The following is a 26,419-nucleotide window of genomic DNA, read 5'->3' as shown; positions in this document are numbered from 1 at the left end:
GCTGCCGAAATCTGCCAAAAGCAAAAGTAGCACAAACACAAGTGGTTTTATTCTTTATTTATGAGTTTGGGAACCAAACACGATAATACTCTCTACATAATTTCTGCAAAATCATACGGGGTTTGAAAAAAATACCCAACAATAATAATATTAGTAACAATGTTTTAAATGTGTAGATAGTAATCCAACTGTATTATGAATAGTAGTCACAATAGAAAGACAATGAGATGGTGCCCCAGTCCTTGTAATTTTGCCATATCTATGTACTCTCTATGTATTTAATAATGCATTTAACAAGCAGTTTCACTTTTGGCTTACTCTAAACAAAGATACTAATGAAATCAGAGTTTTGATATGCTAATTATATTTTAAGTGTCTGCAACTGAATATATATCCATTTCAACTTATGAAATGTGCATGTATTTATTAAGCCACTAAGTTGCTGTTTCATCCAGCAGCAAAGGCTTTATACTTTAGAAAACTACTACTTCAAAAGACAGCAACTTGTTCCTGGCTGAATAAGGAAAACTTGAAATATATAGAACTCAGAAAAGCAGCAAAACCATAGGAGACATTTCCCAAGTCCAACCTATTCAGGTATTTATTCATTATTGTATTCATTCATTGCTTTAGTTACTCCAAAACCCCATACATTGTGTCAGATATGTGCCATGGTGCTATTTATATTCCGTACTTCCCATTAATGTCTATTGCCTGTTTCCGATGTGACAGGCAGTGCTCTAAAAACTCCTTGGATAATTTAAATATTGTTCAAAACAACCCAACCATTAGGCCTTAACTACCCTTCTTAGAATCACTGAGAGGAAGAGAATTTAAATAATTTGCATGTTTCCTAGAAAGGAACAGTGATTCCAGAACTTTCTTTTCAATGGTTTTTAAAGTACTCTTGCTTTTTTCCTCCAAGTCCTCATGGTTAAAACACAGAAACACAAATGGAAGTAAAGGTGAATGTCATATATTCTGTAGCAAGGACATGCCCCTGTACAAGGGAACTAGAAGAGGGAGAAAACAAAGGTTTCATAAAAGATGTACTTTCTGAATCTTCAAGGCCTAGTTAAAGTTTTCTGGGAGGAAAAGAGGAAGAAATTGTAAATGGAAGCAACAGCTTGTGCTAGCTTGAGCCAGCAGTGATATCTGTACCTTTTGGGGAAGAAGCACAGGGACTCAGGAGTACTAAGTACTCACTAAAATTAACCAGTGAGCTGGAGGCAAGTGGAAACTTGTAAACAGAGGATACTTGGTAAGCCTGTCATTTGAATGGGAGTTACATATTAAAAGGACTAGGAGAGATGGATCTGGAGCTGATATGAACAATTAATACATGGCTAAAATTTTGTCTGAGCAAGCCATATTTATATTCTGAAATAAGACAATGACAGAAAAGGGCCAAATATGAGAGCTATTTGGGAGGTGAACTAAAAATCAACAAAGTAAAACAATATTAAAGTTACAGCGTAAGAGCAAGCCAGGAGGAGCTGTCCCTGGTGTTTCTGGCCTGTCCCACAGCAGGGATGCTGATTTCATTCACCAAAAAGATGAAAACAAAACAGGAAGGTGTTTAGTTCAAAAGATAACGAGATTCAACACTGAAGCTGAAGTGCTTGTGGAACATCATAAGAAACAATAGAAAACAGAACTTGGGGATGCTGGCTGTATTTGGCGTCATTTTCAATAGGCTCATAGATGGTAGTTCAAGTTTCAATTTTGGTAGAAGTTTAGGTGCATGGTCAGAGGGAAAACTAAGAATTTTGGAAGATTCAGCCCTTTGAAAAAGAATTTTATTTAATACACGTATTTAGCATTAGGCATTATACGACAACATTGAGGCAAACATTGGAATGCCTGATTGCTGGCAGGTTTTCCTTCTGTCCTCATTCGGAGAATTAGGACAATTCAAGTGAGGACAAATCAAGGACAATTCAAGCAAATAAGCACATAGCTTCCAGTGGTTTAACAGTATAGTCTATTTCACACTCCTGTAACAGTTCCCAGAGGTGAACCTGTTTTTAGAAGGGAAACGTTCTCACCCCAGTCTCTCAAGACTCAGGCAGACAAAGGCCCAGCTATTGTCAACAAAGGACTTCTTGGCAGCCTGTGAGGGCACCTCTATTTCAACCAGCTATTCCCAGGGTGTTAGTACCTTATGGAGCTGTAGGGTAGGACCTATCAATCTGCATTGTTAACCAGCCTTCTTCCCACCTCCATCATTCAGGTCATTTTACCATAAGACAATGGAAGAGAATATACCTAGACGGTGACTTTGAAATTCTTCTGTATAATCAAAAGGTTCCTGGGATCAGGGAATGGTTTGGATCTTTTAGAGAAATACAGGTTCCCGCCACTAAACCCAATGCGACCCAATTTATTTGTCATTGAGTCAAGCCTAACTCACAGTGACCCTACAGGCTAGAATAGAACTATTCCATAGGGCTTCCAATGTAAAATCATCAAAGAATCGAACCACCACATCTTATCCCATAGTGGGTTGCAACCAGCAAGCTTTTGGTTAGCAGTTCAGTGCTCCCTCTGTGCTTCCAGGGCTGCTGTCCGTTGCTTCGATCCGTCCTTTTTGCAGCAGTGAGAATGAGAATGGGGAGTACATGATGAACAGCAAGTGCACACTGTCCATTTAGTCCCTGTTCTGTTTCTAAGGCCTGAGGAAAGTTTGTTACAAATAATCTGAGTTAGACTGTTTGCTCATTTCCGTTACTTTACGTAACATGGGCAAATTCAAAATGTGAGTGCATTTTAAGGTCTCTTTCAAAGAGTTGGAAGCACGTCAGATTGTATTCCGATAAAAATGATCTTGAATAAAATTGTTTAGGAGTTCTAGTGTCCCATGGCAGGTAAGCTCTTTCATCTGCAAAGTAGCAATTTGGAGTTGAGTTTTTCTGTTTCAGGGTTTTGAAAGCAGGGGTCTGGATATACAGGAAATAAGGAGGTGGGGATTCTAGCATTTGGTAGGATAGCCTCTCAGTGGTACTGAGCACCAAAGATCTAGATGCCTCCTAAGAAACTGTCAGTTCCTTTTCCCTATCCCACCTCTACCCTGCCTTATGTTTTTTTTTTAGAGATGTAGTAAGTCATCACCACTTTTATCTAATCTCAGCGCACGGAATGATGGTCCAAAATAATTTATGGGGGAAACAAGTCAGGTCCCAGGAACCAGGTCAGGATTTCAGAGATGTGTGTCACACACAGCTCCGCACTTCTTCCTCATCATTCCATCCCCACCCCGCCCATTGGTGCACAGAGATTTAAAGCAAAACCTTGAATTTTTGCCTCTAAAGTTATCCAAGAGCTTTGGCATTTAATATAACTTAAATGAGTAGCCAAAGAGAATTTAAATATGTATATATTTGCATGTAAAATATGTATATTTGAGTATATGTATCTATAAACACAAATATGAATGTATGTGTGCAAAATCACATATTCTCCAAGAGATTTACGAATTCATTCTGATCTATGTATCAGAGTGTTCTTTTAAACGCTCCTCCCCAAAGAATTATCTCCAAGGAGAAGGTAATGCCCCTCAATAGGAGGACTTTCATTTCCTCTAAGGCTAATTGGGATTCCAGAGAAAACCCCTTATCCTCAAAAGAAAAATTCATCAGGAATGCAAGTCCAGCCTTGGCTCTAAATAGTTCTGCAAGGACTTTAGTCCCATCCTATTCACTCAAGGGATTCTCTCAGACACCCCCCTGGGGAGTTCGAAGGATAGTAGCCATAGATATGCAGGGAGTTCTCCACTGAGGGCAAGGATGTTCGTGCTTGGGTAAGCAGTTTATGGAACATTCTAAAATTGGTAGAGCAAAAACAGAAACCAATCTCTCTTTTTTTTACCCCCTAATTATTCCCTTCAAACCAACATGGCCAGATCTCCCTCTATTTAAAGAACATGTTGGTTAGATCTTTAAAAAAAAAAAATCAGTTTGAGTATTGTGATAGTCTGGGTAGTTTAGAGAAACAAATCCACAGAAACTAATGTATAAGAGAGAGTTTTATATAAAGGGTAAGTGCACATCAAGAAAACATCCCAACCCAGTGCTGCCCATGCCCACAAATCCAACATTAACCCATTAACCCATATGTCTGACACCCATCCACAAAATCCTCCATCTCACAAAACACACACTATGATGCCGACTGCAGGAGGAAAGCCGAGTCAATGAGTGTGTAAGCATCTCAGCGCTGGCAGGGGTCTCCACATGGCTGCTCCAGCACCCGGGGCTGCATCGGGGTAGGTTCATGTGGCTTTTCCTCAGGGATGTCTCACAGGAAGTGAGCCTTGCCAGCTGAAGCAGGGAACTGGCTAAGGTAGCTGCACCCTGGTCCAACCATCACTAAGCAAGAGACCCAAGAACTTGAAAGGTGAAGTTCACTGAGCCATTTATCCCTCTGCCTTTCAATTAACCGCACGTGTTTATCAGCCAGGTTAGCACAATAAACTAACTACCTCAAGTATTTAAACTTGGTGCACATCATGTTAAAGTTCTTACCTCATTCCCCTATCCCCCCTACTCACCTACTCAAGATGCATCTTTGAGCCGTGACCAGGAAGATAACTGGAGGGAGAGGGACTGATGGTGGAAGACTATACCAGGGCCTACTGGTTTACTCTTCTCCTCAGTCTTCCATGTCTAGTGCTTGTTAGGACCAATGAAAACTAGGGAAACTGTCAATCAGAGGACCTGACACACGAGCTCAAGCCCACCATTGGCCATGAAGAGGCTGCACAGCCAGGCAATGGTTTGTTCTTTTCTCCCAAAGGTGTCCATGGGTCAGAGTTCACTCTGCCACGAGAAACAACTTCAACACTTGAGATTGCTTGTCACTTGCAGCACTTGTCCTGTCCCCTCTACAGGTCCTTTTTCCTGTAGGATGGTGATCACATAGTCCTCTTCTGTCCTTTGCTGTTTCCTCACTCACCTGGTCTGATCGCTCGTAGCTTCTACGTGGCAGGAATCACAACTGCTGTTTTGGTGTTGCACAATTAGAGACGTGAAAAGGTGGGGGAGGGCCATGTTTCACTTCCGTTTCTTGACAGAGGAGACTTTGAAACTTCTTCCATCATCCCCGGCTCCCAATCACTGCCAGACTGTGCCCAAACCCTTTAGTGTTCCATTCCCTTCTGGAAAATGAGCTGCTGTGCCCTCAATTGTCAAATTGAAGAAAGTCACGTCGTTGACTTGCTGAAGAAATGATCAGACCTCCTTTAACTTCATGAGGGAAGGAGAAAAGCGGGCAGCAGAACCAGTGGGCCGGCAGGAGAGTGGAGGTGCCAGGTTAGCATAGCCCTTGTTTCTAGGTGCGAGTGAGGTCTCTCTTCCCACTGCTGTACATTAAGCTCACTTAAATGTACATGTGTCAGAGTTTTAACATTTTAAGCCTAATAGTATGGCAAAACTGGCCAATTTCCTTTTTAGGGTTCTATATATCTTATTTAGCCAAAACATAAACACCAAAAAAACCCAAACAACAAAAACCACAGCCATATGATATCTGCCTTATCAGCAAACTATTCATTTTGGTGGGCTACCTGTACCTCAATGGCACAGCCATATTTCATCATTTCAGAGGAGTTAGGAAAAATAAGGTGAGGAAAATTATATAAATGCAATTCATCACCCAACACGTGCCATATTGTTAGTTAGTCAGTTTTTAATCTCTGATCCCCCTCCCCCTGCTTCCCATTCTATAGGGATGGTAGGCATATTAGCAAATATACACCTGGGGATTCAATTTCCTCTTTCTAACAGGCAACTGCATTTTATATGAGGCATTTTCTTGAATCCCTACCTGCAGTCCACTCCACCCACCCCCTACCACCACCAATCTGGCTTTAAGGAACGGAGTCTCATGTCCTCCTTCATACCGGGCAGTGAATGAAAAGTTTAACAATGTGTGACTCTAATAGATTAGATGATGATGATAGATAGATGATAGATAGATAGATGATAGATAGATAGATGATAGATAGATAGATAGATAGATAGATAGATAGATAGATAGATAGATAGATAGATAGATGATAGATAGATACTCATATAGCTATGCCCCCTTCCTATTTTTGCTTACAAATATTGGAATTGGAGAGCTGAGAAAATGATTTAGATAGAAGAGTCAGTTGAGTCCTGCAAGGGGTTCCGGGGTTCACAATTTTTCATAGAGAGTAGCACTGATTATTTCTTCTTCTCAGGGAATCTTAATTGGCTGGCCAAAGAAACTAGAGAACTTGGCACTGTACCTTTTTAGTTGTGTCTCTGCTCCTGTCTCTATCCTTATGAAGGAAGATATGATGATAATGGTGTTCAAAGTGTATCTACCTCAACATCGTAATTAAATCAACACCTTTGCACCAATGGCATTCATCTGATTATTTCAAAGTATTCTACTATGTGTAATCCTCTTCATCTAGGAAGTTGTCCACAGAATATATTATTCCCTAATTATATTCAAGGACACGATCATTAATCCAGAAGGCCATTTTGGCTACTTCCATTTTTGCTGAGGGGCATTGGTTTAGATCCAAGGGGGCATTGCTAACTGCAGTATAGAGACTATGGGAGGCAGAAACTCAGGTACAAAGAAAAAAGAACACAGACAGTCCGTATCCATCAACTTTTTTTTCTGAGAGAAAGAGAAGGCCTAATTATGAATAACTTAATGTATGGGAACAAGTGAAGTAAATGATATTAAAATAAAAACGTCAACTCTCAGAATCAGTAAAGAATTCAGGATGGAAAAGCAAAGTGCCCCTCAGAGCAGATAGCTGGAGGGATCAGGTCATTTCAGGGGACAGTGGTGAATCTCTCTGGCCTCTGTGCTGAAAACCAAATTAAATGGGGCTAAAGGCAGAAACACTGAGCACAGAAGGCTATTGCAGAAAGGCGAAGCAAAGGCTTACTAGGACCAGTGTGTTAGTTGGGAAGGTAAGGAAGAAGTAGCTGGGTTGAATGTATTTTTGAAATAGAACTAACAGGTTTTATGATGTAGTAAAGATGACAGGCAGGAGGCTGGAATGACTGAGTTTGGGGTTCAGTTGCAGAGAGATGTGACTGATAGATGAGGAGGAGTGTCATTGACAATGGCATATATGGAGTAAGGGTGGTGAACCAGAAGATAAAGTTTTGAACCTTTCATTGGAGATGCCAATTAAACATCTAAATCGAAATACTGAGCAGGAAGTTAAATGTATGTCTGGAGTTCAGAGTAGAGAACACGCCACCAGATTTAGATTTGAAAGACATCAGTATATCGATGTTATTTAACGTTAGAGACTTTGGGGAAATCACCAAGAGAACGAGTAAGATGGATAAATGAGAAAGAGTGGAGAACTTGTCCATGACCTGAGCTCAAGATCACTCACCAGTACAGGAATCAGAGAGATGAGGAGGAGTCTGCAAGGAAACTCCCGAGTTTCCTTGAGTAGAACATTTGTTTAAAAAATCACACTTAATAAAGTACACACATTTTCACTTGTTTAATCACAAACATGCAAATCATTCAATCTGTGCTTTACACAATCAAGGGAAAATAGATTTTGTAAGTAAATGGCTGGTAGTCAAAGTTTTAAAGCAAACTAATGAATGCATTTGTACCCAACTCTCACTTTGGTCTGCAAAAAAAAAAAACCCCTTGTCATCTTTCAGTCTACTTGAGTACAATTCAGCTGCATTTCTTTTTTAAAAAATGACATTCACCAATGAAGCCAGGAAATGCTTCTCTCTGTGACTACAGCAGAGATAGGAGAATTAATTTATATCCAACTGTCTTGCTGTTTGAAACAGAAAACTATAGATGACTTAATGCCCCTGTCCGACACCCGGGAAGAGAACTTTCTTGTTTTGCTCCATGTCTAATGGCACGGTCTCTTTCAAGGTTTTGGGTTCACTGGTTGGTTTATTACAGGCAACTACAGAAGCAGGGCACTGAGAAAATAGAAATGCAACCGAGAGTGCAGCTTGAAAAGATATGTTAAAAGTTTGACACCTCTCTCTCCTTATTTTTCCCTTTATAAACTAAAGCATATTTTCATGTAGTGAGGTGGAGAACTTTGTTCACCAAATTTCCAAAGAGACTCAATTTCTCCTGAAAACCATTAAAACGGAATGAGTTAATATTTCCTGGCAGCATAGTACGGGGAAGTGAGTCATGTGTTAGCCTGGCATTTACGGGTATAATGAGGTGAACACGTGTGACGAAGGGCATGTGACAGCGAAAGATAAGAAATAAAAGGGGTAAAATAACTGTGATCAAAGAACTGCAGGCATCCACATAAAGGGAGAGACATAGGAGGCCGGGAAAGAGGCTAATGATCATGGTGACAGAGACAATGATGGTGGTGGTGCTGATTTATGATTTCTTTAATATAAAATAGCTACCTTAAATGTGAAAGAAGATGGTACATGACATATTTGGTGGGTATTTCTATACAAAGCGTGTCTCTCTGCTTTTAAAGAAAAACAAAGTATAAGTCCATGTTCGTCGGTGCTTCCTGAATCAACTTTATGGGCCTGTTTGCTAGTTTGCATCAACTAGCAGAACTAAACCTCAATGTAGACAGGTTACATTTTAGCTTCTGCAAACTTTAGTCTTTATTATGCCCGGTCTTGTCTTCATCAAAATGTACAATGCAGTTGAAGCACAGTATTAGTTAGTTACCAGCAACATTGTGGTTAATGGTGGAAAGGCCCCCACCCAAAAAAAAAAAGACCCCTAATTATCTTTGCAAAGACATTTTAGACATACTTTGTAACTGAAATGATGATTTGAAGGATATGGGCCACTCAGCATAGCATGACCCAGCTTTACCTTGCCAGAGGTGGCAATGTCCAGCCCCCCCACCCCACCCCCCTCGCCGGGGTGAGGTATAAGCACTGAAAAAGCATCAATCCTAACTGACATCACACTCCTTCCCAAAGAGCAGCCGTTCCCGGCATCACATGAAGGGTGACTTAATGAAATGCTTGCCCAGCATGGCCCAGAGTTGATATTAGAAATATCCCAAAGGCTCTTGACAGCAAGTAGGTTCCCCACATAGAAGACCCGACCTAACATATTTATATATATTCATGAAAAGGGGAAAATCAAGGAATTTCTCTGTGAAATAACTGCTAAACCATTTTCACTATTCTGTCCAAACTAAGCAAACAAACAAACAAACAAACAAAAAAGCCCTCTAACTGCCATTGAGTTAACTCTGACTCATAGGGACCCTATAGGACAGAGTAGAACTGCCTCTATGGCTTTTCCAAGATTGTCTTTACAGGGGTACAAAGCCTTATTTTTTCTCCCAAATCATGTTCAAAGAAGCCAAATTTCTTGAGCGATTTAGTATCGCTTTCTTGAACAAAAGAGTATTGAGTGACCACATATGGATTTTGTTCCACTCCATTGATTAGGCACATTCTCCGCATGCAGCTGGGGAGGTGCTCACTTATCCTTGCCCAGAAATTTGAAAGACATCCACCAGGCCATGCCTGGAGGAGATCCATAAGCATGCGCATTCCCAAGAAAGGCGATTCAACAGAACGTAGAAATCGTGGAACAATATCATTAATATCACAAGCAAGTCAATGTTTACTGAAGATAATTCAAAAAAGTTTCAGCATCTGATTCAAAGTTGCACCCGATTTAAACATACTCTCTCAATGTCTGGAGCCTTCTTTTTCCTCAGTGCCTTCATTCAGTGAAGCTTGAATCATCTCTTCACTACTATCCGTGCTTGATATGCTACCTCTGTCAGTGGTTAAGTGTCAACCAAGTATTTCTGGTACTCTAACCATGCTTATACAAAAATGGAAAAGCACCTTTCCCCCAGGAGAGTAGCTTGTTGTATTTAACCAAATTAGTCTATGTGTGTTAGATGCTTTGCTTCTGTAAGCACTTGAAATTGTAATGTGTGATCACACTTTAAATATTCAAATCCTTCCAGGAGCAATTGCATTAGGCATTGGGTGCTATTATGCATTCAGATCCATCAAAAAGTACATGCGGTGCTAGTCATCCTCACCAACCTAGAAAGCATCTATATCCCAAGGAAAGGTAATTGAGTGAAAACATAGACTGTGTGTTAAGCCCATAGAAAATATTCACAGAAAGCTAAACATTAAGAATAGGTAAAAAATGATTGAAGGATTAGAAGTAGCTGATAGAACTTTATGGAAATCAATTGACAGCCAATGTAATCAATTTATCTAAGATCTAATCATTTCAATGAGAGGTCTCCTGAATTGGGTTAAGCAATTCAATGCTGAAAACAATAGTTAATTGTGGCCTGCACTTTATTTTTTTAAACTTTTAAAATTTTAATTCACAATATATATATTGAGAATTAGGTGGCCACTTAAGAGAGGCGATAATCAGTTTTACATTCAAAGGTTCTTAATTATTTTGTTTCAACTCATCCACTGCAGTCCTTTCAGTATACAAATACTCCATTCTTTGCACATTGTCCTTGGATAAATACTGCCTTCTGATCTTAAATGGTTGATCGTTCTAACATGGGGGTGAGTTAATTTTCAAACCTGTAAAAGTAACTAAGGACCACAGTCTTAGGGTTTCACCAGTTTCTAGCCTACTCTTAAGCTTGATTTCTTTTTTGATTTGGGGTTTTGTTACACATGTTATCCCTCTCTATCTAGGACCTTTTAGCATGCCCCTTTTCAGAAGCAGTTCAGAGTTAACTACTTTTGATACGTTTGGCCAGCACCACAATTCAAATGCATCCCTTCTTCTCTAGTCTTCCTTATTCAATGTCCAAATTTTATATGCATATGAAGCAATTGAAAATACGGTGGCTTGGGTCAGGAGCACCTTCGTCCTAAGTAATATTCTTGCTTTTCAACACTTTACAATGTGTGGCAGTTTTACCTAATGCAATGGGTTGATTGATCTCTTGACTGCTGCTTCCAAGAATATTGATTGTGGGTCAAAGCAAGATGAAAGGCTTGACAATGGCAGTCTTATATCATGATGCTATCTATTGGTCCAAATTGCGATAATTTTGTTTTCTTTATATTAAATCATTATCCTTGATCTTCAGCAGGATTTAAGACCTGCTCTTTCAGCAGGCACAGTTGTGACATCTGTGTGTCAAAGGTTATTAATGACCCTTTCTCCACTCCTGATGCAGTATTTTTGACATAGTCCAGCTTCTCTGATTATTTGCTCAGCGTACAGATTGAGTAAGTATGATGAAATGGCAAAACTCTATTGCACATCTTTCTTGATTTTGAACAATGCAGTATTTCCTTATTCTGTTTAAACACTGCCTCTTGGTCCATGTAAAAATTTCAAATGAGCACAAAGATGTGTTCTGCAATTCCCATTCCTCTCATGAATACCCATGTTATGATCCACACGGTCAAATGTCTTTGTATAATCAACAAAACACACACAAAAAACACCTTTTCGGCATTCTCTACTTTTAGTGACTATCCATCTGACACCATCAATGTTATCACATGTTATAAGTTTTGTTCCTGAATTGGGCCTGAGTTTCTGTTAATGTTCTATTGCAACCACTGTTGGATGAGGATGACCTTTAGCAATGTTACTTGCATATAACATCAATATATTGTTCTCTAATTTGCTCATTTAGTTGGTCACATTTCTTTGAAATAGGTACAATTATGAATCTCTTCCATGAGGCAGGAGAGGGAAAAAAACAACCTGATTTATAATAGAGAAGTAAGAATTCTCAAGGCTGTAGGTTCTCAGGAGAAAATTGAGCTAACTGGGGGATAACGTAGTGATAATGATTACAGGTGATAAACGAGGCCATTAGACTGTGTAAAATAAGAAAATAAACAACCATGGGAACAGTTGGGAAGGATTACAGGACTATAGGGTAAGGATGGGTATTAGTCTGGGTAGACTAGAGAAACAAATTCATAGACACTCATATGTGTCTAAGAAAGGGCTTTATAGAGAGAGTAATTGTACATTAAGAAAACATCCCAGCCTTGTCCAGATCAAGTTTTAAGTCTGATACCAATGTTCGATACGAGTCTATAAAGACCTCTTTAGACTCATGAGACACAAGCAATGATGCTGAATGCAGGAATATCACAGGCCAGTGGGTGGGGAGTCTTGTGGATCCAATGGCATTGTAGGCATCTCAGCACTGGCAGGGGTCCCCATCTGACTCCTCCAGTTCAGGGCACTAGCGTAGTTCCATGTGTGTTTGTCAGCTGCAATGTCTCCAAGGGAGTGAGCACGTGCCCTGCTTCCAGCGAGCTATTTATCTCCTTAGCGCCTCCAAATGAGGTCATCAAACTGTTACCCTATTGACAGGCTAAATTCCACCCCTTCACTCGTAATCCTCTCAAATTGACAACAGATTATTTAACTACCACGGGATGAGAGAATACGTTTAAAGTAAATGCCACGAACAGGAAACATTCGGAGAGAAGAGAGGATGAGAAGTTTGAGGAAACTTTATATCTGTTATGCTATAAAATGTTGCATGTCATCTCGTTATGGGAGATGTACAGTAACCATCTGCATCATTCTTCATGACATTGGGATGTTTCTTTGAAGAAGGCACCATGCAGAGCCTGGCCCTAGAAAAAGACAGCTGTATCGAGGCTGCAGTCTAAATGGTAGGGAAAAGAGTCATTTCATTGACTGTCGTTAAACTGAGTTATGATGACAGCTTGTGGCTTTCAGAATGAAATTACTTCAATGCTGATTACAGAAACAAAAGCATTTTGTTTTCCAGGAGCCAATCTGAAAGTGCTCAAGCCTTTGAAAAGTATCTAATATTTCTTTTTCAAGGAAGTTTTGATCAACCTTCTCAAGAAATCGGTTCAAATTTCCACAAAGATAGCCCAAATCTATCCTTAGCTAACACATTCACTCTGAACTACAGGTCAGTGAATAAAATGTATAACCCAATTCCATTCAACAATTGTGTTTAAGCTGTTTGAAATGAATCCAACTTTAGCTATAGGATCAGAAAATTGCAACGTATTATGGTCTAACTTCTCCCCTTTCGGCCCAAATATTCTTATCTGAGGAAGAAAGTAGATGACATATTTCCTTCCACTTCTCTCAGAGATTTTCTACAGTTTTGCAAGTGAAGACTTAATAACATGGTGAATCACTAAATTCTCTAAATGCCTAAACTTCTAAACGACTGTGATAGAGAGTAATAAGGAAGGGACAAACCTTAAGTAAGTTAAGATCTGTTTTTCCTAATATTTTCTACAGATTCTCTTGCTGTATTAGTTCTGATTCTACTTTTTAATTTTTAACATATGAGAACCATATCTACATTAATAACTTTAATAATATGCTTAAATTTGGAATGCTTTCTGTAAGGAAAATGAGCTAAAAGCAGAAAGTTATTTGCATTAGTCAAAACCTGTAAACTGTATATATTTCAAGCTCATTTATACAAATGCTCAACTTGATAATAATAACAATAATGAAGGTTTTGGATAAAATGGTAAGCAAGCCCAAACCCTAAAGGATAAATTGTAATTAATAATAACTAAAAATCTTCTGTCAAGTGATGGAATGCTTAGCGACCAGTAAGAGCAGGCTCCCAAACAGTCTTCTGTGGAAATGGGAGTAGCTCTATCTCGGGATAGTCAGGGCAGTAATTAATCTTAAAAATATATACGTATATTTGGAGCAGGGAAGTGTTTCCTCAGCTGTAGCCAAAGGCTTTTGTCTTAGTGCCTAAGTAGTAAGAGAAACTAAAGAAAATCATTAGAAATCTTAATTAGAGTTTTAGGAATTAAACCCCAAACGGTTTGTTATCCTGGAGTAAACAATAGTCTGCTTTGTTGGGTGGAAACGGGCTCATGTTGTGGCGCTCAGACTTAGTAGGGGCCTTTCTGAGTGTTACACTGCGATTTCTTCCACCCACTCCGATTCTGCCTTCCCCAGCTAACTCTCACCTCATTCAGAGTGAGCGTCCTACCTTGGTGCTCAAATCCAGGAGTGGCAAGGAAACTAAGCATACTTTAACCGAGAGACACTGAGAAAGTCTTCTCCTATGGATTATTTGAAGAGTCTATGCATGTGTGCTAAATTACTCTTTTGAATATATATACTTTTTCTGGTTTGTAAAAGCTACACACCATGAATTCTGTACAGATAATAAGAAATTTCACTAAAATTGCTCTCTCAAATTAAGCAGTGATTCATGAAACCCCTCGTTGATACCGGCATCATTGTTTTTGACTCCATTGTGGTTCAGCACCAAGCAGCTCCATAAACTCCAACCACGCGAGGCAAGTGCAGGTTCAACAAGCCTGAACAGACACTGCCAAGCTGTCTCTCTGTCTGTCCTCCGGAGTGGAAGACAACTTGCAGTGAATGGAAGAGCTTCCGTTCAAGTCTCCTAAGCACTGAACTGGCTCCGAGGATCACGCTGAAAGTACTGACCATGGTCTACAAAGCAGGTCATGTGCCAGCTTCGTAGGCCCTTCACCATATCCCATCCTTCTCTCCTCCACCCTAGACACCCTGTGCTAGCCCACGGGGAAACAAATAAACGAACAAAAAGCCTCTTTTCCTCCTTCCTTTCTTCCCAGGCAGTGTTAATAGGCATTCCTGGCTGACTGCTAAGCCTGGGTCAGAAACTACATTAAATGGATGAAGGAGGTCAAAGGCAAATACAATGGGAGGAGAAATGAACATTAATATGTCTCTCTTTTTCCAATCCTTATTGTGCAAGCCCGTTAATTTTAGTTTCAGATTACTTTGTTGGTCTTAAGGTATAGTTATGACTTTTGCTAGGGGAGCTCCTACTAGGTCCACAGCCTTTAAGATTCCATTAAAAAATGTTGAAATCCACTAGCTCAGCAACCTAGTTTACACATCCGAAAATGATTAGAAGTCAGGTCGCTGCATATGCTAATCGACAGGCCTGCTAGGAAAATAGAGCTGCCTGATCTGCAATTACTTTTTCCTATTATGAGTATCTTCAATTTAACGAAACTCAGAATTTATAGGTAATAGCCATATATTTGAATAAAATATTTGAGTAATAATATTTGAAGACATATATTTGAGTATTCTCATATTTATTAGTCCGAATAAAGTAAGCAAAAAAATGGGAAAATAGAAAAATAAGAGAGCATGTAAAAATCAATCTCTTAATTATGAATGGAGATTCATGAGGTTTTCCTGGCAGTAGTTAATCTACTTCTTGGTAAGACAGTGGTCTGTGTACTTTTAAGAACGTAGGTAGGTCACCTTAGCTATGCAAATGGAATGAGGAAAAGAGAATTCATTATCTTGCTCCTACTATGTCAGTTCTAAATAGACTCTCTGACTTAGGACTGAGCCCCCTTAAGCTTTCTTTATTATTGGATGTTATACTCAGTAGCCTAATAAATACAATCTTTATTTGTTTTTGTGGGATGTTGGCATGAGAATTATATTATCAGCAAATTGTTTGCAATAGTGTTGCAAGTTACATATATTTGTTATAATAATATGAATAAACAAAACGAAAAAGGTGGTTATAAGTGTAGTCTGTGATAAGAGTAATACATTATAATTGAACACTACTTGTAAACTTACACACACACACACTATATGTTTCATGTTTTACACTAGATATAAAATCTATTTTTAAGTATCTTCACATTTATAGGATTTTTTGAGAGTATATTGTATATAATAATTAATACTTCAAAATGTGGCATACACATTATATACAAGTAGAGTAATGTACCTTATGGACAATAATTATTGGGCAAAGAAAAGTTGCTGAAAAATGAATGAAATATGTTCATGCAAACTATACCTTTTAAGTTCATAGGTGCTTTAGTGTAAGCTTATTTATTGTAATTAATACTTATTCACTCAATTTTGAAAATACAATCATTTTATAATATATTCTAAAGTACCAAAATATATATATATAAAATTGAGTGCATACCATACAGTATACTAAACTGTAGCTATAAAAGGTATCCAAAAGAGTAGGCACATGCAAGAAATGTTTACTCTTCATTAATGTATATTTTTAAATAAGAATACTTTGTAAGGAAAGCACCAAAAGTCTAAAAATTTTAGCGGGAGAATTAAAATTGTAATCAGATGAGCTATATATGTGTAATGTGAAATACAAAGTAATATTTGAATATAAATAAAGATGATAGAGTTTTCTGGTTCCCTATGTATTTCTATGCATCATAATAAGGTTATATTTCTGACCGTCCTGGGCACTTACCTCCACATCGAGGAATCGGTCCACTCCACATTACTTTTCCATCCAGAAGAATGCATGTAATTGTTTCTGTTCCCTGGGTTTTAATAAATCCTTCTTCACAAATAACTGAAATTGAACTTCCTAGTTGAAAGTTGTCTCCAAACCTTCGTGCATTGATTGGTATCCCAGGATCCGGACACTCATTATGACCAAATGCTTTAGGGAAAAACAAACAAGCAAACAAATTAGCCCACAATCAAGATGAGAAACAGAGAGACAGTTGTGTATTTTGGATAAGTAGGTAAGTAAGGGTAGGTTTAAACGTGCTAAGCTAATTTCTAAAAAAATAGTTTTAGTTATTTATTTCAAAATGGAGATTATCCTCAGATTTTATTTATTCATTTGCAAAGTGTAATAGAGGTTACTGTCTTAAAATATGAATTACTCTCTAAGGTTATATCATTTTAAATTATAATTGTTTCTTCTGGTTTTGCTGATAATTATGCTTGATTTGTGCAACAATATCCTGTATAAACTGGTTAGAATTCAAATAAATGTAAAGTATAGATTAGGTTGACTATATCCCTTGGAAACTTCTTGTAATTCATTTTGTTAGAAATGGCAAGGTAGTCTTGGTGTGAAAATTAAATGATTCTGTGTAGTTTGAAAGTCAACCCATATATTTGTAAGTTTCTATGACATTTATATTTTACCATGTAGGAAAAAGAGTGCTAACTCTTTTGCAATTGACGTGTTTTAGATGGTGTAATAAAAAGTTGTATGCGTGCTATTATCTCATTTAACATTTAGTACAGTCTAATGAAGAAAGCACCCGATCCATTCTAACGGGAAATCCAATATTCAGTAAAACTTAAATAGCTTGCTGCAGGATATAGAGATAGGATGTTATAGGACTGAAATGCATCCACTGGTCTAGCTTTTCAATTTTTCTCCTACAACGTATTGAATCTCACATTATTTGTCTCTTGTATCACAGGAGAATGCATTCTTGAGCTCAGGACAACTTTATTTTCTTTCTTATTTCATACTTAAATCACAGAGAAGAGACACTGTCTTTATGGGCAAAACAGAATGTATTTATTTGAATTTTAATATACATTGATATTTATATATATTGAATGTATATATTTGCATTTTTCAGAGATTATAGAATTGCATGGTCATACAATTTTTTTCATTTTTCTGAATCAAAAAATATGTTATACTTTTAAAAGTTAGTATAATGCATCCTAGTTTAGTGAGCAGCATCTGTGGTATTAAAGGTATTAAAAACTTATAAGCATCCATGGAAGATACAACCAGTGGTCTCTACTCATCTAGAGCAAAGGAGAATGACGGAGGCCAGAGAGTGAAAGAAGAACTCATGGCCTCGTCTTACCTGAGAACGGAAGAATTAGACTATGTCTGCCCACCACTGTCAAATGTGCTGGCTGAAGATATATTAAGGATCCCAGATTAAAATGGAGAAAAATATAGGGAAAACTCAAATTCCTAAAAGATAATCTAACATATTGGACTGGTAGAAACTGCAGAAACCCCCAAAACAATAGTCCTATGACATTCTTTGAAATGATAACTAAAGCATTTCCAGGGGTGATCTTTCAGCTTAATAGATGATAAGCTTCTAAAATAATATTAGCTGTGAGAAATGTGTTCTAAAACAATTAACTATACAAGACCAAATGGTCAATATGTATCCACACATGGAGTCTGAAGACAAGGAAGGGCTGGGAGAACAGGTAATGAAATGATGATTTAGTGTGAAAATTATAAACATTATGTATGTGAAAGTGTTAAGTGGTAAGTTAATTGGCTTTGTAAAGTTTCACCAGAAACAATATTCAAAAAAGTAAATAAAATGTATGCACTGCAAATGCACAGGTACCTCAAGTGGCAAAATCTAAAGAGGTGAGGTAAAATTTATGGGGTTTTTATCATTTCATACTGCTCTATGCATGTTGCATATATACTTACAGTTATTTTATATATTCTACCCTATCATCAGTTACATAATTTTAATATCTATTCTGTTTATCAGAATGTCAGAACATCAAATGTAGACTTTTAAGTTAAACAGCACAAAAGGTAATTAAGGCAAATTCTCGATAAAAAAATATGATTTATATATAGTTATTTCAAATAATTTTATTTGGCTATTAAAATATGAAGCAATTTTGAATTAGCCTGGTTGCTCCTCTGTGTAATGTTCAACTGATACATTTCCAGAAGAAAAGAGAATCACATGTAGGAAATATAAGAATTTACATTTGATGGATTAAATCATTCATTAGAGAAATGGACTAAGGAACTTTGAGTCACATCTGCATAATATTTTGAAAGTACAATAAATAATAAAGTTAGAAGAAATATACGTTTAAGAAAATTAATGATTGATGGATTCATACATGTATCTCACTTTACGCATACAGTTGCAATAATTTTTTTTAAAGACTCAGGTAAAGCAATCATCTTTTATAGAATATCTGTGACACATGTCATAGATAATTGAATTTTAATAACGTGCAATTACACTTTGACATCATATTTGTGACAGTTTTCACCACTGCTAGTGTGACTTTAAAAAGACAATAATTGCATTTTGTTATTAATTGCCAAAACTCAACATTAAATGTGCCTTCAGTAAGGGTGCAGTTCTTTTTTAAAAGGGCATCCAGAATAGCTGGAAATGACATCCTATTGTTATGTGATATAAATATTAGCATAAGTTGGGTAAATATGTAGCAGAGTATGGAAGCTTCAATAAAAAGCAAAACAGAAATCACTTAGAATCCTATGATTTCAGGTAACATTTGTAAATAGAAGCATTGAACTGACTAATGTCTTTTCTCCTTTCTATGATTTTTCTTTTAGCTATTGGGCATGATTTAAAAAAAGAGAATAATATTCATTCTTTTAAACACACAGCTATTGAATAAAACCTAATCAAACCAAAATTATTACTGTGGAGTTGATTCTAACTCATAGCAAACTTGTAGGACAGAATAGAACTACAGCTTTGGGTTCCCAACGTGATGATCTTTGCACAAGGAGACTCCCATTTTCCCTCGGAGCAGCTGATGGGGTCAACTTGCTGACATTTACGTAATCAGTCACGCTCTTAACAACTGTGCCACCAAGGATCTAATCAATAACTAAACAATGTCTTAAAATCCCAAATCTAGAGCAATATAATAAGCATAGAAATCATAGATGCTGCCATTATATTTAAAAAGCAAGTTAAATAAGAATACCTACTCCCAGTGAGTCAATTCTGATTCATAGCAACCCTATATAGAATATCCAGTACAGTATATGTTTATGGGAATAGACATATAGAATATCCAGTACAGTAGATGTTTATGGGAATAGACATATAGAATATCCAATACAGTAGATGTTTGGGGGAACAGACATATAGAATAGCCAGTACAGTAGATGTTTATGGGAATAGACAGTGTCATCTTTCTCCCACAGAGCAGTTGGTGAATTGAACTGGTTGGCCTTGTGATTAGCAGTCCAAAACTTAATAGTTAATGTTCAGAGAGCATTTGGGGTCACTATGAGTCAGAATAGACTTAATAGCAGTGAGATTTTGGAGTGTGTCATGTACTTTACGAGGATCCTTGTGGGCACAGTGGTTGAGTGTTCCTCTGATAACCAAAGGCAAGTAGCCACTTTGCAAGAGAACAATGTGCCTATAAAGATTCACTCGGTCCCTGCCATCTCGCCCATTCTCGCTCATAGGGACCACACAGGGCCAAGGGAAACTGCCCTTCCCGGTGGGTTTCCAAGAAGATGACTGCGTCCTGGAATAGGAAGCCTCATTTTTCTCCCGAGAGGGCCGGTGCTTTCACACTGCGGACCCCAGCGTCCGCTACCCAATGAACAGATCACCATGCCATGCAGAGAAAGCCAGGGCAGTAATTCTGCTCTGCCTTATAAGATTGCTACAAAGTCAGAATTATTCAAAGATAAAGTATAAAAAGCTTATATATTCTGCATTATTCACTTGCATCAAATAATTTATTCCTTGGAGCTGCCCATTTATTTTCCATGATGAAGAAGCAGACTCATATTAAAAACTAAAATTGTAGCAAAATCCATGTTTGAAATGGCATAGTGTGATTTTCGAGTCCGTAATCTTAATCACTAAATCATTTTATTTTTCCCCATAGAAATTATGCAAAATCAGCTCAGTCGTCAACTGCTGGAAAGCCAATGATGTCTTTCATTCTGATGCCTCTATTGGCTCATGCATTTGGTCTTTGGAATTATCACTCTATTAGGTGATTGTTTAAGGTACCCTATGGATTTATTAACATATTGAATGAGAGAGCTCGTATTATATTTGAAACATAAATTATGTAATCGCAACATATTTGCAATCACAGAGCAAAATATATGACATACAATAGGCTTGAATTTATGCATAGCAGGTCTCTTACTAAAAAGAGAAATGACGCAGTAGCTGGTGAAATGTGGTCAGAAATCAAAGACTAAGTGACATCCCGGGTGCAATTAGTTCCAGGGATTGCACAAATCTTCCGCCTGTGTCCTTCTCTGTGAAATCTGGGAGCATGCTCCTTTTCCAGCTCAAATTAGTAGGAATATATAATAAGGAAAACAAATCAGACTTACTGTTGTAAGTGATATTAAAACCACGTCCAGACATTGAGTGGTCAGCTTGAAATTCCAGTCGCAATAGATGACTATTGCTAGTGAGATGAGAAGGCACCTCAGCCCCTGTAAAGGTTCCAAGAATTGGGGAGTCTGGAGAGTCACCATCTTTCACCGCCAGGAAGTCAAACTGGGACTCAAGATCGAAGTCATTAAAAGAGAGGTGTATTCGGCTCCCTGGATCAGAGATTATTGTCCAGATGCAATTTAAATTATTTCCGTACCCTTCTGGGTAATCAGGAGAAAGAACTGTTCCCATGGGTGCCGTAAAGTTAGAGAGGCAAGGGACTGTTCAAAAAGAAAGATAATGAAATAGAATAAATGTTCAAAGTTAATACCTACCTTATTTTATCTTCTGTAATGATAATATTCAATTAGTAGGTTGATAAAATTATATGGAGCTATGTAAACTATTAGGGAACAGGGAATAAAATGTTACAAGCTTCCCCAGAAAGGATAAAATTAAAACCAATATTATTAAACATCCACAAAAACGTAATTGGAAAAATCTTACAAGAGATTTGTACTGACGTGCTTATGTTAGAGTCTTGTGTACGTTTCAGATTCTGTGACTGTGAATGAAGATGAAATGCACAGAGGCTTCCACAGAAGATAATAAGCCCATGAACTAACTGAAAATGAAAACTGTTACAAGAACTTAACAAGTGGGATCAGGCAATCCAGAGAACATTTGGCGGGGGTAGGTGAAAAGTTGATTATCCACTATACCAGGATCACAGAATTCTCTAATAGCTTGTAACATCAGTAAGGAAAACATAATACGTATATTTGAAATAACCACAGCTGGCAGCTCACACTTAGCCATGGAGTAATTCAAGAAAAACTTCATCTACAGGAAAATGAAGTCCTACCTTTTTGGTTTGACTTGCTCTCACAATAACCAATCGTTTCTAATTTTTCATTCACTCCTTCAAAATTTTAAATAATCAACCAAGTTCAAGAAAAAGCCTAGATTATAGCATATATTGTAATTCACATTAAATGGTTCTCAAATGTAGGTGTTTAGAACTTACTTTACCCCTACCAAAAAGTATAAATATTAAAATTTGTACAAATACCTTTGTAGGGAGTAAAGAATTTCAAGATCAAAAGATTTATCACTGTGAGTTCAATAACAGAAGAAAATACTTGTATTTAAAAACCAGAAAATTATTTTTGCTTTCATGTTTATTGGCTTATGTATTATCACATGTGATTATTCAAAACTTACATGTATCATCTTCATTCAATATTACATATACCTTTGGTCAGTATAGTTTTTGGTCATACAAACTATAATTGAACTTTAGTGTACATCAATAGATAACATGAGGGGGCATCAAAACATTCTTAGAAAAATGGAATGTAAAGATAATGGAAATTTTCCCACCACTTTTGTGTAGCTTCCTTAGTTTTTACTGTAGTTACACTGGAAAGTTTAAATTTGTTTGGAGAAATAGATGCTTTTTCCACAGAATGAAATTCATTAATGTTAATGAGATATACGTTAATGAATTCCATTCTGTAAAATGTAAATAAATATCACATAAAGTATGCAATAATGTGAGCATCTAAAAGCAAAACTAAGTTAATGCATTATACAGAGATATAAGCTTTAAATATTTAAGTGTTTTTGATTGCAAATAAGTATATACTATCTTGTTATAATAAATGAGTCTATTAGAATTAGCTCAGATATATAATTTCCATAAAAATTATGCTATCTATAAAGTATAAAATGCCACCAATAAAGTGCTAGAAACACATGTAATAATATACTTTGCAATTACCAAGTGAACTATGTTAACTTTATTTAAATCTGCAGTAAAATTTATAATTTGGCATAAGCACAATTGTTAAAGATAGTATCATGAAGTGCTACTTGCCCCAAAATAATTACATGGTTCCAACTCTTTGTAATTAATTACAAAAGCAATGTATGCAAGGACAAGGTAACACATGCTGTCTAGAAGCAAAGCGTCTGGTACTCACAGATACAGATGGGTATGTTTGCAGACCATTGGTTATTCTCTTGACAAACAATGGATTTCTCTCCAATTAGTTCAAACCCAAACTGGCATTCGAACCTTAAAACATCACGATTAGAAAATCCATCTCCCTCTCTAATTCCATATAAGGGTGTGCCAGGATCTCCACAGCTTTCTTTCTCAATTTCTGTAAAAACACAAAAACAAAACCATAAAAGTTGCCTTTGGAGGGTTGCAAGTATAAAAAATCCACACTGACAGTTTACTAGACATACATCTCTGTGGTTGATCTATTTTACAGCAATTAGGAATACATTAAGGGATCCTTTCTGTGTGGTGGATTGAGCATTCAGCTGCTAATCAAAACACCATGGTTCCAACTGCTCAGTTGCTCTGTGGGTAGAAAGATGAAGCAGGCTGCGATCTGGGATTTGTGGGTTTGAAAGTCTATGGGGAATTTCTACTCTGTCTTACGAGGTTTCTGTGAAGTGACCAACTTCATGGTAGTGTTCTGATGTTGTTATTCACATATTCTGCAATCTTAATATATTTTTCGTCTACTCTTATGAGCACTATTTTCTGAAATTATATTTAATGAACAACTTGAGTATTTCTCTTGTTGTGTAGATGGAAAAACTGAGGTCATTAGAGCTGACGAGGTTGTCGGAAATGAAGTACAATTATGAAAATATATCAGACATTCTCGCTGTACCACACATACACATAAACATATATGTTTCCCTTTAATCCAATTTTTTTAAATTTCTTAAACTTCCTTAGAGTAAATCCTTAAAGTGCAGTTAGCAGAAGTGGAAACGTCTCTGCGTTGCTGTTCCTGTCGTTCTCACCTTTCACAGGGACACTATTGTCCCTGGTGCTTCTTGGTTAGATCATTTGCTCTAATTAGATAAATCATATCATAGCAGCACAGAATTAACTCCTTAATGGCAGAAATCAATTTTTCATTTTAACTTGTCCAGGGATGTATTAAATATCCAATACATGTTTCTTGAATGAATCAAATTCAGGGATTTTAAACAAATTATCTTAAAAATACATTGTCAACCTTTTGAAGTAGTATATTCAAAATAAACCCAAATATCCAGAATCTTCACTGTGAGGATAGGAATGTATGCGAAAAATTATTGTGAGTCAATAGCTTTGTTTCTGAGTTCACATGATATTGAATTAATAGCATTGTCTCTAGAAAAACGGTGGCAAAAATTTTTCAAATAAAACTGAGCTAAAGATAAAGATCTCCTGATACTCCAAAAATCACACAGTCCCAGTTCTTCAGAAACCCACTTGCACATTTTAGTTTATATTTTCAGTTCTTTCAGCATTATACACATTTGTGTGTGTGGATATATAAAAATATATACATACATATAAACACCCAACAGTCAATATGGTTTGTGGATCTTTAAAATTATCCTTGCATCTTTTAAAGAGACCATGGTTGATTATAACAATTTAATACACTAGAGATTTGATTTGGTGTTCTCTGAAACAGTGTTTTATATGTTCATAAATAGCATTGTTCTATAATTTTTCTTTTCTTTTCCCTAATCAAATTTTATGTCAAAGATATTGTTTATAAATGTAACATCTTTTTTTGTTGTTTTAAGTGTGGGCAGATCAAAGGAAAACATGGTTTTTGAACATAAGGACATGATCCAAAAGCTTGCTGAGTCTAGCATGATTTTATGACAGGAATTTATCCTTTCAATCACTTCAGTTGTACTCTACGTATAACTCTCATCAATACTGACAACCTTTTTACATGATCTACAATACTTACAACGATCTTTTACATCATGTGCACTTAATTATGCTCATGTGATAACTAGATAAACCAAGAGTTAGTTGTTTAAACAGAACAAGGGGACACTGACTTGTTTAAAATCTGGAAAAGCGTACATTAAAGGTCCATTTTCTTCCCACTCTGACTCAATCGATATGATAAGTAACTCATCTGAGACACTGGACAGTAGGAAGAAGAAGGACGCATCAGGGTTGAAGGAAGACACTACAATAACTTATACTATGAAGGTAATACAGCCCTACTTGCTGAAAGTGGAGCAGAATTGAAGCATTTACTGTTGAAGGCCACAGACTATATAGCCTTGATTATGGATTACATCACAACATGAGAAAACAAAGTTCTCACAATTGAACTAATAAGCAACATAATGATAAAGGAAAAAAAGATGGAAGATGTCAAGGATTTCATTGTACTGGGATCACTCTTTGTGAAAGCAGCGGACAAGCAATCAAAGGTGCATTGCTTACGGCCAATCTGCGGCACGGTCATAACACGGAAAAGCGTCACTTAGCGGAGTGAGGTGTGCCTGACTCACACCACTGCAGTCCCAAGAGGCTGATTGCGCGTCAAAGCTGGGCCATGAATTAGGAAGACCAAAGAGAATGCATGCCTTGGAAGAGTGGTGTTGGTTAAAAATATTAAATATACCATGAACCACCACGAGAATGAACAAATCTCACTTGGATAACAGAATAGACAGAATGCTCCTTAGAAGCGAGGATGGTGATATTTCATCTCAGTTACTTTGGACACATTGCCAAGAGAAAGCAGATCCTGGAGAAAGACAGCATGTTTGAGAAGTGAAAGGGACACGCCCTCAAGGAGATGGAGTACACCAGGGCTCCCAACAACGCACTCAGATTTAACATGGCTGTAAGGACGGTGCAGAACCGTGCGGCGCTTCATTCTGTTTAACAGAGGGTCGCTGGGAGGCGAAATCAACTTGACGGTGCCTAACTACAATAGGTACTAGGGAAATGAAATTCTCTGAGCTGTGCCAAATTAGCAAAGGTAATACAATTATGTTATAGAATTTTATAATGCCCTCTTCTTTTAGAATATAATAGGCTTCTTTGTCCCTAATGTTATTTATTTCTGTTTAATCTTCTGGTTTGTTAGCTCCTTTGGGTTTTTGCTCATACTTGCAGAGAGGTGCTATGTTTATTAATCTGTTCAAAGAAACAGTTTTTGTTTGGTTTGGCCATTTCTATTTTTGTTTTGTTTAATTATATATAATCTTTTTTATTCCATCTTCAAATTTATTTTCAATTATTGTTCTGTTCATTTTATATATCCTCTGGCTGAAATTTAGTTTATTTATTAGTGTTTTAAAAATGTATAGTCTTTCTTGTTACCTATAAAAAGCAAATTTAAGTTTATAAATTGCCTTTAGGGTACTGCTTTGATATGGAAAGCTTTTACTGTTCACTTCTAACTAGTATGTACTTTCCCTTTATATTTCTTCTTCAACTCATAAATAATGTTAGAGCATGATTTTTAAATTTATGTGTTTGAACCATAATTGTGTTACTGAGTTCTAATGCTGTTTTGAGATTCAATCTATACACAGCTAAGTCCAACTTCAAAGTTGTTAGTGAAATATATTCAACTTGATTTGTTCTATTTGTCAAATTAAATTGTTTATGTTCTTAATTATTTTTGTCTGCTTTGTCAATTTTAAAAGAGTGTGTTAAGGTTCCAAAC

The 26,419-nt window shown here is 37.0% G+C and overlaps 1 protein-coding gene across 2 annotated transcripts in view; it reads right to left on the bottom strand.

The window, feature by feature from the left end:
- Positions 1 to 26,419, bottom strand: part of CSMD3 (CUB and Sushi multiple domains 3) — a 1,328,144-nt gene that overhangs the window by 479,794 nt on the left and 821,931 nt on the right. For both annotated transcript variants that reach the window (XM_045286022.1, XM_030887469.2), the window contains 3 exons: positions 22,895 to 23,077; positions 20,864 to 21,190; positions 16,226 to 16,420 (listed from right to left, as the gene is read on the bottom strand). In XM_045286022.1, coding sequence (XP_045141957.1) covers positions 16,226 to 16,420; positions 20,864 to 21,190; positions 22,895 to 23,077 — 705 coding nt within the window. The remainder of the gene's footprint in view (positions 1 to 16,225; positions 16,421 to 20,863; positions 21,191 to 22,894; positions 23,078 to 26,419) is intronic.

This window comes from Echinops telfairi, unplaced genomic scaffold (assembly GCF_000313985.2).
Source record: "Echinops telfairi isolate 266 unplaced genomic scaffold, ASM31398v2 ScPeMD7_1;HRSCAF=3_0, whole genome shotgun sequence".
Lineage (NCBI taxonomy): Eukaryota > Metazoa > Chordata > Mammalia > Afrosoricida > Tenrecidae > Echinops > Echinops telfairi.
Note: the sequence above shows the minus strand (reverse complement) of the source record. Positions and strands in the feature narration are given on the sequence as shown.